This window comes from Sceloporus occidentalis, unplaced genomic scaffold, assembly GCF_023333645.1.
Source record: "Sceloporus occidentalis isolate IW3139 unplaced genomic scaffold, rSceOcc1.0.p SCAF_1, whole genome shotgun sequence".
Classification (NCBI taxonomy): domain Eukaryota; kingdom Metazoa; phylum Chordata; class Lepidosauria; order Squamata; family Phrynosomatidae; genus Sceloporus; species Sceloporus occidentalis.
The window spans coordinates 305,122,569-305,135,012 of NW_028316981.1; the positions used below are offsets into that span (position 1 = coordinate 305,122,569).

General features: G+C 44.2%; 1 protein-coding gene across 1 annotated transcript in view; it reads left to right on the top strand.

Annotated features, from left to right (window-relative positions):
- Positions 1 to 937: 937 nt before the first annotated feature.
- The window catches only part of LOC149324181 (RNA-binding E3 ubiquitin-protein ligase MEX3C-like), a 45,740-nt gene continuing 34,233 nt past the window's right edge, over positions 938 to 12,444 (top strand). The window contains exon 1 of the mRNA XM_089497395.1: positions 938 to 2,299. Coding sequence (XP_089353521.1) covers positions 1,018 to 2,299 — 1,282 coding nt within the window. The 5' untranslated portion in view covers positions 938 to 1,017. The remainder of the gene's footprint in view (positions 2,300 to 12,444) is intronic.

Genomic DNA, 12,444 nt, shown 5'->3' on the forward strand with positions numbered 1-12,444 from the left:
TGTTTTGGACCCGAGAGAGGAGAAGAAACCTAACTGGGGCCCAAAACACACAGCAAAAATAATCCGGTTTGAGACCACTTTAACTGCCCTAGCTCAGTGCTGGGGAATCCTGGGAACTGTAGTTCTGTGAGACATTTAGCCTTCTGTCAGAGAGACTTCTGGTGCCACAATAAACTACAACTCCCAGGATTCCCTAGCACTGAGCCAAAGCAGTTAAAGTGGCCTCAAATTGGATTGTTTCTGCAGTAGTGAGGTAGCCCTTTCTGGGGGGAAACACACTTATGCATACACACAGAGAGAGAAACACACTGAGGAGGCCCAAGGAAGGCCCTTGCTTCTTCCTTCTTTTTTGAGTTGAGGGAATGTATGAAGTTTAACCCAAATAATAGTAATAATAATAATAATAATAATAATAATAATAATAATAGAGGAGGAAGCTGAGGTCCAAAACACATGGCAGAAATAATCCAGTTTGAGACCGCTTTAAGTGTCCTGTTCAGCGTTAGGGAACTCGGGGAGTTGTAGTTTTGTGAGGCACTAGGGCTCTCTCTGACAGAGAAGGCTTCCATGTCTCACAAAATGACAACTCTCTGAGTTCCCTGGGACTGAGCCAGGGCAGTTAAAGCGCTATGAAACTGGATTATGTCTGCAAGTGTGTTTTGGACCTAGCTTAGTTTTCTCCTCCTCTATCATTATCCTTATCATTATTATTATTATTAGGGCCTAAACTTCATACATTCCCACGTCTCAGAAAAGGAAAAGCAACCCAGCAAGGGCCTTGCTTGGGCCTCCTCAGTGTATATGTTTATATGTATGTGTATATATATATATGTGTGTGGTGTGTGTGTCTGTGTGTATACACACACACACCTCTCCTGTGCCTATCTTTCTACCTTCCCCCCTCACCGTCCCGTCACAATCCCCTCCCGGCCGACCCAACAATCCTTCCCCCAACGGAGGGTCGGAGATTGGGGCCGGCCGCCAGGAGGAGGAAAGCAGAGCCGGCTATGAGCGTGGATGCCGCCGCCTGAGGAGGAGGAGGAGGAGGAGGACACAAAGGAGGAGGAGGAGCCGCCATTATCTCCCTCAGCAGCAGCAGCAGGAGGAGGAGGAGGAGGAGGAGGCCTCGCGACAACACCGCCGCCGCCGCCTTCTTCCCTGCCCTCCGCCGCCGCCGCCGCCGCTCCCCCTCCCGGGCGCCTCCCCCCGGTGCTCGGCTTCCCTCGCGACCCAATCGCCCGGCTGGAGGAGCGGCCTGGGGCGGGGCTGGAGGAGCTGCCTGGAGCCGGCGGCGAGGGGACGCAGCCTCCTTCTTCCCCGCCATGGAACAAAGGCAACGCTGAGGAGGAGGAGGAGGAGGCCCCGCAGGCCCCAGACGCCGCCGCCGCCGCCGCCTCCTCGCCTCAGGCCCCCAAGGACCAGGAGGAGGAGGCGGGGGAGCCAAGATGTCGCCCGGGGCCTAGGATCCGCAGCGCCGCCTCCTCCTCCTCCGCCTCCTCTCCTTCTTCTCCTCGGGGCCTGACTCCTCCTGGGCCGGCCATGCCGAGTGGAAGCGCCTCTCCCTCGCCGCCCCAGCGAACACAGGCCCTGGCTGCGGAGGAGGAGGAAGAGGAGGAGGCCGAGCTGGTGGTGCTCTTGCCGCCTCCGCCGCCGCCGCCGCCCCTTCCATCGCGGCCTCCGCCGGGCCTGGTCCTCCATTACCATCACCACCACCACCGCCCCCTTTCGCCGCCCTCCTCGTCGGACGCTTTCCTGCTGAGGGAGCGCTTGGCCGGGCTGGGCCTCCACCAGGAAGAGAGCCAGGAGGAGGAGGAGGAGGAGGAAGGCCGAGGGCAGGAAGGGAGGCAGGCCGAGGAGGAGGAGGAGGAGAACAACAACGGAGATGTCGGAAGGGAGCTATGCGACGGCGACGGCGGGGCCTCCTCGCTTCTCCTGCTGCCTCCTTCGCCGGCTTTGCTGCTGCCGCCGCCTCCCCCGCCGCTTCCCCAGGCCTTCGAGGTCCCTCCGGAGGCGATGGTGGGCCTAAGCAGCGGAGGAGGAGGAGGAGGGCTCTTCCCGGAGGAGGCGGTGCCCCCCGGGGTGATGGCGGCGATGCTCTCCCAGGCCTACGGGGCTCCAGGGGCTGGCGGCGGGGCGGCCTCCTCCTCCTCCTCGGCTCCTTCTCCGGCGCTGAGCGGGGACCAGGCGGCGCTGCTCCTCCAGCAACAGCAGCAGCAGCAGCGGAGGAAGAGCGTCAACACCACCGAGTGCGTGCCGGTGCCCAGCTCGGAGCATGTGGCCGAGATCGTGGGCAGGCAGGGTGAGTAGAGGAGGAGGAGGAGGAGGCGGCTCCAGCGGGCCCTGGGCGGGTCACGCTCTCTCGGCCTCTGGCCAAGAAGAGACCTCCCTCCCTCCCTCAGGACAGGCTCACTCTCTCTCTCTCGGCCTCAGGGTCTTGCTAAGGACCCAGCCATCCACTCCAGACAGGTTCACCTTTGGGCAAGTCACACTCTCAGACTCAGGATAGCCACACACACAAGAACATGGATCGCCTATGAATACATCTTGCCAGGAAAAAAAACACCCAGGACAGGTTTGCCTTTGGGCAAGTCACACTCTCTCAGCCTCAGACACAGGAACCCCCTCCTCTAAGCACAGCTTGCCAAGACACACAGACGGCGATAGGTTCACCTTAGGTGGGTGTCTTTAGTGTGGCCTTTGGGCCAATCATGCTCTTGCAGCTTCTGAGGATGGCTGGGTCAAAACCAAAACTCAAATACATCTTGCCAAGTGTGTTACATCCTTTGAATACACAGTTTCTGTTGTTGTTAAGTGCCTTCAAGTCATTTCCAACTTTGGAAGAGTTGTTCAGAGGGTTGCCATTGCCTTCCCCTGAGGCTGAGAGAGTGTGACTTGTTTATGGTCACCCAGTGGATTTCATGGCTGAGCGGGGAATCCAACCTTGTCTTCAGAGTCACAATCCAGCACTCAAACAACTGTGTCACATATTTGCCCAGGCAATCATAATTCAGAAAGAACTTGAAAGCACACAACAACAACAAACCAAGTGAGTTGGATTTCACAGTCTGGCTGCCAAAACCCCTGAGAGAAGATGTGCTGTTGTTGTTGGCCTTTGAGTCATTTCTGAGTTGTGGCAACCCTAAGGCGAGCCTGTCATGTGATTTCCTTGGGAAGTTTCTTCATAGGCAATTTGCCATGGTCATCGTCTGAGGCTGAGAGAGTGTGACTTGCTCAAGGCGGGGTTCTTGACAAGATGTATTCACAGCTAAGTTTCCATGGCCAAGATTCAAAACCTGGTCTCCCAAAGTCATAGTCCAACACTCGGACCAAACCAGAATTTCTGGATTAATTAATTAATGCAGTTTGACAGTAAGGGGATTTGTACTTTGTGGTGACAGAGACAGCTAAATATCTCACAAAACTGCAGATCCCAGGATTCCATAGCATGGAGCCATGGGAGTTAAAGCAGTGTCAAAGTGCATCATTTCTGTGGTTCAGATTAGTGGGCACTTGGGGTGGCAAAAGATCCAGCAAACACAATGAGATTTGATTTCAAAGCAGTTTGGTTCTCTGGACTTTGATGATTGTTTGAAAAATGGGTTCTGGGTTTTCTGGAAGGGATGCAGAGGCAGCCACCTGGGAAAAGGTGAAATCCAGAAAAGGAACACAGTTGTTCTGTCTCTGCAAACAGAGTAAAGGAAGGCTTAGCAGTATTAGGAGAGACTGGAAGTGTAGCTACACTCTAGAAATAATGCAGGTTTTTAGAAATGATATTTATTGAATTTAACATAACATAAAACACATTACACCAAACAAAAACTTAAACTCCATACATACATCTATCCTGACCTTTTACTCCCCCCCCCCCCCCCCCCCATGTACTCAAATAACTAAAAGCCACATAACAGATGCAGCCTTCCTGGTCTCTTTTCTCCTTCTGTATAATCCTTCAGTTTTTCTCCTCTCTTCAGAAAGTCTTCAGTGTTTTTCATTAGCACCAGAATTGTACCTCATTTTGCCAAAAGTTTGCCTGCTCTTTGCTCATATTTCTCTAAATTTTACTCCATGCCTATAACAAGGCCTGAGCCCCATTAAATAATGAAATAATGCAGTCTGACACTACTTCAAGTGCTGTAGTTTAATCCTATGGAATCCTGGGATTTGCAGATTTACAAGGTCCTTCTCTGCCAAAGAGTGTTGGTGTCTCACAAAACTACAAATCCCAGGATTCTGTAGGATGGTGTTCACCCTTTGAATTTGTTTAGGAAGTTGCATCAGGATTAGGATTAATTCCATTTTAATTGTCACTTTTGTAAGTTTTTCATTGCATTGTACTGTTAGACATGGAAGCCGCTTTCGGGGCCCAATCTTGAGGGGAAAGTGGGATACAAATAAATACAATAAATAATAAATAAAATAATAGGAGGAATTTAGGCCTAAATTGGCATTGCTAGGGTTTCTTAGCAAAAGGTTATTGGGTTATGGAAAGGGTATGGTTATGGGTAAAAAGAAACAGTGGGCCAACTAAGGTCCAGAAATAGTCCAGTTTGAGACCGCTTTAAAGGAACTGTAGTTTAGTGAAACATTTAGCTTTCTCTGTCAGAGAGAGCTCTGGGGCCACAATAAACTACAGTTCCCAGGATTTCCTAGCACTGAGCCAGGGCAGTTAAAGTGGCCTCAAACTGGATTATTTGTGGAGTATGTTTTGGACCTAAGTGTTAACTCTGATCAATCCCAGCTTCACAAAGGGAGCTGCTCTGCCTACCAACTGGGAAGGATTTGTCAGGCATGTGGAAGAGAGGGAGTGATCAGATGCAGAAGTGTAGATGGCTGCCATGAGGGAAGGGATGGGAAAGGAACTCAGGGCAAAGCAGGGGCTGGGTAGAGTGTGTGGATGATGGGGATGATGCCCTGAAAAATGGGAGGAGCGTTGGCAGCGTGCCCTAAAAATGAAGGGAAACTACTTGAGTATAGATGACAACTCAGCAGCCATTTATTACTTCATTCAAAAGACCTCTCGGCAAGCCTGGACATATTCCACAGAAGAGATTTTGGTGGAAGACAACAAGAGCTGAGTAGTATAAAGCAATAATACTCTATAAGACCTGGGTCCAAAACACACTGCAGAAATCATCCAGTATGAGACCGGCTTAGTGCTAGGGAATCCTGGGAACTGTAGTTTATTGTGGCATCAGAATTCTCTGATAGAGGAGGCTAAATGTCTCAGAAAACTACAGTTCCCAGAATTCCCTAGCACTAAGACAGGGCAGTTAAAGTGGTCTCAAACTGGATTATTTCTGCAGTGTGTTTTGGACCCTGTATAGTGTTTCCTATTAAAGTACCAAGCTGTTGCTCCAGAAATGGTGTTATTACTCAAAGAAAAAGATGTAGTATTGGAAACTTTCCAATAAGATCAGTTGCAAAATACAATCTGCCCTCAAACTTTGTGGATTTGATTCTTCACGGATTTGGTTTATATGTTCTCTCTATGAATCTCTAGGTCCTCCAGCGTGAATCTATGGCCAACATACACCAGAAGTTGCGCCAGAGGACCTACACATTTCTAGAGATGATACTTCTCTAGGCATTTGTAAGTCCTCCAGTGTAATTCTCTGGTCAGCTGCCAGCAGATGTTGACCACAGACTTGGGCTGGAGGATCTAAAGATCCCTAGAGAAGTGGTCTCTCATGTTTAAAAAAACCAGGATTTTTTACGTGAGGTTTTTTCACTTTCACAGGGGGCCTGCAATCCTAACCCCAGCGAGTGTGGAGGGCCCAGTGTAAAATGTGTTTGCCACTTGTAGAGCCATGTGAGAGATCTCATTCTTGCAGAGGCTGGAGGGGGCCTTGTGAAATTAATTTAAGTTGGGTGTTAGGAAAAAGAACTTGTCAAGCAAGAGCAGGTTAGCTCTGAAACAGTTTGCCTTAGGGTATGGAGAAGTCACCATCACTTGAGTCGGAATAGGTAAGGGAAAATTGGGTTGACCTTGTTGGTGGATTCAGTCCCTGAGTAAAATGCACAGGATAGAGAAACCATTCTCAGTGTTGTGCTTCCAGATGTAATAGGCCACAACTCCTGCCCTTCCCAGGCATTAGATCCAGTAACATCTGGAGAGCATCAAGTTAGGGAGGCTGAAAGATTTTGAAATACACTCAGCCCTTCTTATACATGGATTTTTAATACACGGATTCAAGCATCCACGGTTGTTCCAAAAAAAGTATGAATTTCAAATATCAAACCTTGATTTTCCATTTTTTATAAGGGACACCATTTTGCTATGACATTATATTTAATGGGACTTGAGCATTCATGGATTTTGTTATACACAGGGGATCTTGGAACCAAACCCCAGCATATAACAAGGGTCCACTGTATTATTCTGCTGGAAAACTAATATGGTGTTAGTGTTTCTCAAGAGTCTTGAGTTCACATCCCATTTTGCCATAGGCAAATTAAATCTTAGCCTTTGTTGTGCCGAGAGAAACAAAAAGATGAGTGGGTAATGCCACATGAGGTGGCGCCATAATGGATGTGATTTAGAATTCATGACTCAATGACAGGTGTTGGAAACAGATGTTGTTGGACTACAGATTTCAGCCGTTGTCATCATTGGCCGTGTCTGCTGCAAGTTGCAGTTCAACACCATGATTGCCACGTCTTTTTCTAGTAAGAATGGATTCTTCCTTCAGCAAAGGGATTGATGGTGAACTGTTTTCAATCCTGTAGTTTTGAGAGCTCTTTCAGAGGAAGTAACTGATGCATGAGAGCCAGCGTGGTGTAGTGATTTGTGTGTTGGACACTAGGACTCTAGAGACCAGGGTTCGAATCCCTGCTCTGCCATGGAAACTCCCTGGGTGATGTTAGGCAGTACTCTCTCAGCTTCAGAAGAAGGCAAAGGCGCGCGCGCGCACACACACATCCCAAACAAATCATGTCATGAAATCTCTGTGATGGGGTCGCCATGGGTCAGAAATTATTTGAAAGCACATAACAGCAACAGTTTGTGTCACAAACTTGCCACCTCTACCACAATTAGGCAGAGTTGTACTTGAGAAGATACTGTTTTGTTTCAGTTAGGCAAGCTCCTGAGACAAAAATCTGTGTGAAAGAACAGCCTGTAAATGGTGAGTGACAATATTAGTTTAGGATGGCAGAACTCTTGTAACAAATGGCAGAAATCACTCACCTTTGTCACTAGAGTTGTCTGTCACTATTTCTGAGGCTGACATAACCCTTGGCCACTTTAGCCTCAAAAGGGTTGCTGAGAAATAACTAACAGGACCACTTTCAACTATTCTTTTGTTAAAATTACCTTATCCCTGACACAGAAACACTCAGTTTAAACTGTTCCTAAGTTCCATATAAGCATAGTTAGCACTGTTTTATGAAGAGGCAGTCTTTCCTTTCTTCTGTTCTCAGCCAGTACAGTCAACTGTATGCTGCTTTCTTGGCACACCTACTCCTTTTTTGAGGGTATTTTCCTCCTCTTTTTGGTCTGGGAATACAGTTGGTGGGAAGGCTCCAGGCAGGTGTGACCAATGAAGCATAAAAAGCTGAAGCAGGTCAGTTGAGTTTCCAAATTCAGTCGGCCCTTCTTATACACGGATTTCTTATACACAGATTCAAGCATCCACAGTTTGAAAATGTTCAAAAAAAAGTATAAATTTCAAATATCAAACCTTGATTTTCCATTTTGCTAAGGGACACCATTTTGTTATGTCATTATATTTAATGGGACTTGAGCATCCACGGATTTTGTTATCCACGGGGGATCTTGGAACCAAACCCCAGCGTATAACAAGGGTCCACTATACAGTAATAGGCTTTCCATTCAACTTTCTGTATTTTAGGCTCTTTTAAGTGAAATTATGCTACTGTGGCTTTTAGTCTGACACATATTCACTTACCTTAAATCAGACCAAAAATAAAGGAAAGCATTTTCACCATGAAAGAGTTTAAGAAGGAAATAAAATGGTTTTTTTAAAAAAATGTTTGCCTAGAGGAGGTCTCGTTCTTATCCAGTCTGTACTTCCTGCTGTTGCAACCTGTTTTTATACTTTTCATGATGACATGGTGTGTAAAATTTAAGTTTTATCACTTCCTTATGGATAGTATGAACACTGAACAGAAGCTCTATTATTAAGTTAATCAAAGTTCTTCAGTGAGTACTTTTTTCTTATGCTTCAAAATAGAGCTGTCAACAAATTGATATTTTTAGCCAACTAATTATTTACCTTTAAAGAATTCATTGAATTATTCAGATAATTAATTTTGCATATTTTAAAGACCTAATAACTTTTTGAGACATTGAAGAACATGTTATATAGCTTACTCTTTAATCGATGGTAGACACCACTCATTATTAGAAGGAAAAAAACATTTTCCCGCTTTGATCTGCAAAGGAAAAGCGGGATACAAATAAACAGTTTATTATTATTTATTTTTAATGTTGTGTATGTCATTCCATATTATAGTGTCATTCCAAAATAAAAAGTACCCTAAAATAATTAAGTATATGCCTTTAAGTTACAGCTCCAGTTATTAAAACTAATTCTTGTTTGATAGAAATCAGATTGCACCAATTAAGTAAAGCTTTATACGATCTATCAATTAAAATGATATTGTTGTTTTTTAAAGCACATAGCTAACCTTATAAAATATTCTTCCTCAGTTTGACTATTTGTAGCAGGTATAGGCAGCCTGGTATGCTATATATATTTTAGACTGTAGCTCCCATGGAACCCAGAATATTTGCAATCTTAACAGGGACTGATAAGGATAACAGTCAAAAGCATCCAGAAAGCACTGGCTGATCTACTCTGTCTAAAAATGGGTCAAATAAAGTGCTTAGCACAGCACCGCCTTTACCAACCTTGGATCCCTTGACTGAGTTTGTCTGCAACGCCCCCATCCCTGAGAATTGAACATCCTGGCTAGGGAACCAAAGTTGGGAAATGTTATCTAGAATAACTCAGTGAGGAAGGCAGGACAACACTTACCTCCTTTCCATCCATCCCATCCCGTTTAGCAGAGGGTGAACACACTTGCCTGTCTACTAGTACAATCTAGAGTACCATCAGATGTCCGTATGTAGACATCTGCAATTCCATCCTAGCTATATAACATTCAGCATGTAGGCCAAAATCATACACTTGAGATCCTTGACAAAATCTGCTGATCAGTTTTGACTTACTTACTTCAGATTTTATGTACGTAGGGGTCTATCTGAATATTACAGCTCCAGAAGAATGGCTACAGTTATAGGCTGAGAAGTTATTTTTTTTAAAAAAATACACAAAATGGAATTCAGTTGAATGTATGTTAAATAAATAACAGTCTCCTCTTTTCTAGTCTAGGTCATGTAGAGATTTCACAGGTTCTTGTTTTAATCATAAACAGACTCCTCCCCATGTATATTTTGGGGATCATGATTAATATTATGTTCAGTCAAGGCAGAAGTTCTAAACTATACTATTGAAGGGGAAATAACAGTTTGTGTTTGCAAAGATATGACCCAAGAAGGGTGTCAAGAAGCTGGAATGTCTCTAAAGCAGGTCAATTAAGATGAGCTAAATTCTGGAAACTATGCCTTATGAGGAGTGATTTAGGGTGCTGAGTATGTTTAAGTTGCAGAAGAGAAAGCTGACCTGCTATCTTTCTTGAAATATCTGCAGGGATATTGTAGCACCTTAGAGACTAACTGTAAAAGTTGTAGTGTAACCTTTCATTGACAAACTGCTTTCACACAGTTACTCTCAATTAATCCCTTTGCACACTGATATTCCAGACCAGTGTTTTTCAAACTTTGGTCCTCCAGGTGTTTTGGACTTCAGCTCCCAGAAAACCAGAACAGGTTGGCCAACAATAAGTCCAAAATATCTGGAGGACCAAAAGTTTGGGAACCAGTGTTCCATATTAACATGGCTATGCCTCTGAAATCTGAAGGGATGTCATGGAGCAGACTTCATAGAATCATGGAGTTGAAAGAGACCATCCAGTCCAACCTGCTGTCATGCAGGAATACATAATAAAAAGACTCCTGACAGATGACCTGTATGAAAACCTCCAAAGAAGGAGACTCCCTCAGTCCTTAGTGTCAGGAAGTTTCTTCTAATGTTGAAGTGGAATCTCTTTTCCTGGAGCTTGCAACCATTGTTCCATGTTCTAGTCTTTGGAGCAGCAGAAAACAAGTTTGCTCCACTTGCTCTCTCATGCTCCAAAGATTAAAACACGAGCCAGAGACTAGAAAAGAGATTCCACTTAAAAATTAGAGAAAGGCTTTTTGTTTTACTGTGAGAGCTATTTGATAGTGGAATGGACTACCTTGGATGGTGGTAGACTTTCCTTCTTTGGAGGTCTTTAAATAGAGGTTGTATGGGCATCTTCCAGGAGTTGTTTAGTTGTGTATTCCTACATGCAGAGGGTTGAATTAAATGGCCCTTGTGGACCACTCCAGCTCTTTAAGATTCTGTGAAAATGCAAGAAAAAGAAATGGCTTCAGTTACTCTTAAGACAATCAGTAATATTAGGGAAATCAGGGAACTGTTTGACCATTTAGATTGCAATGGTATTTACACTTCCTTTGGAAGTAGGTCATAGTTGACATGTAAAGGAGTGAACTATTACTCCTGTGTATAAAGTAAATGTTTCCATAAAGTTGCTATTGATGAAATCATAGTTGGATTTTTTCCTTCTCTGAAGTACTTTTCTAGGGATGTGGTGCCTTTAGAAAAGATTCAGAGAGTTTTATTTACCTAAAAATAAAAAATGGGAGTCCGCTTTTCTCTCCCTCCTCAGCTTCCTGATTGAAGCTATTTTATTGTATGTGCTTTGTGTTCCTGCAGTTTAAGTTGGAATGCCAATAGTTGCCATAGCAAGAATCATGTCATAAATAGACCCGTGACTCTCAAAAGAAATGCCTGTAGAATGAAGTTATTTTATTTTACAAGGCGTACAAATTAGATTTGAAGGAATTGGAAAAGAGGAGGGGGGTCCTTTAAAAAATTACTAGTGCATCTCGCCAGTTTCAACAGTCCTTGAAATCACACTGTGCCATTTGAATCTAAAAAAGAAAAGATGGCTAGGTAGTTCTTTTTTTTAAGCCTACATCCTGCTGGCCCAACAGTAGATATCACCATGGTGTGATCTTACTCATTTAATATTTCTGAAAGCGTCTAAAATGTGTGGGGCACTGTATCCTCTATAAGGCTTTGCTTGCAAGCTTACAATCTTATGAAAATGGGGGAGTGGTGATTTTGTCAGCATGAAACAAGGAGTCTTTGGAAATGACAACAAGGAACAAATGGAATAAGAGAGGAAGGAAAGGGAAAGATTTGCAAAGGAGACAGAGAGGTAAGGGATTTCCAGCATAGGAATCTGAGGAGAATTTGTAGTTTTAAGACAGGGCTAAATGGATTTTTGCATCCACTTTTATCAGCAAATGTTATTTTCTGTCAATAAACAACCATTGTGCCTGGATGGTAGGAGAGGGGCAGTTTTATGCAGTTTAAAAGACTACAGATAAGGAATTCTCAAGTGATTTGGGTTTAGGGAAGCAGTAATACCATTTTATGGTGAGTGCTTTGTATTGGTATTATAAAACAATGCTGAGGATTGGAGCTCAAAGGGGGTATTTTGAAAGAGTTCTTGTCTATATTATATGATACAGTTGAATGTACCAAGTCAGAGTTCACAGTTGACATAGGATTACAATAGCAGGCAAAGCTCAATTTGTTTATGTTTTGAAGGCAGGCATACATTGCACTTTGCACTTGAGCAAAGTCCCCAATTCAGTCCACAGCATCTCTACTTTAAAATTACCTTTGATAGGTTTCACTGGAAAAGACCCTGCCTGTGAGGCTCTGGAGAGTTGCTGCAAGCCAAAGTAGGTCATACAAAACTAGATAGGGGTGTCTGATTCTGTATAATAGCCCATCATTTGTTAGCCAGCTCCACCCACCTCTGTTAGATGTGACTTACTTTGCGGTCAAGAGGGTGAATATTTTGTGAACCCTGTGTATTTATGGGACAGCTAATGCTGTGTACATTTTTGTCCTTACTTAATAATGTGCCCATAAAGGCTTTCAGTTTGAGCAATATATTATGGAATTTTCTTGGGTCCTGCAGTTAGCTGTGTTATCATGAAACTAATGCAAACTGAAGTTTTGGTTATAATAGTAATGGTACTGAAAGTTTATTTTGGACACAGCACCAAAATTACCAAAGATAACATCCATCAGATTAAAACTAATACTGAAAAATTACATTGTCTTGTCTGCAAGCAGTAAAACTAACTGTAGGCATCTGAGTCTGGCTTGCCTCAGCTCCAGTGAGAATTGATCATTTCCAGCCCATGAAGTTAAACAATGTAAGCTCAGTTCTGTCTCACACACTCTTTCTTGTTTGGAGACTATAGCTTCTGTAATGCTACAAAAAGTTCAGTAA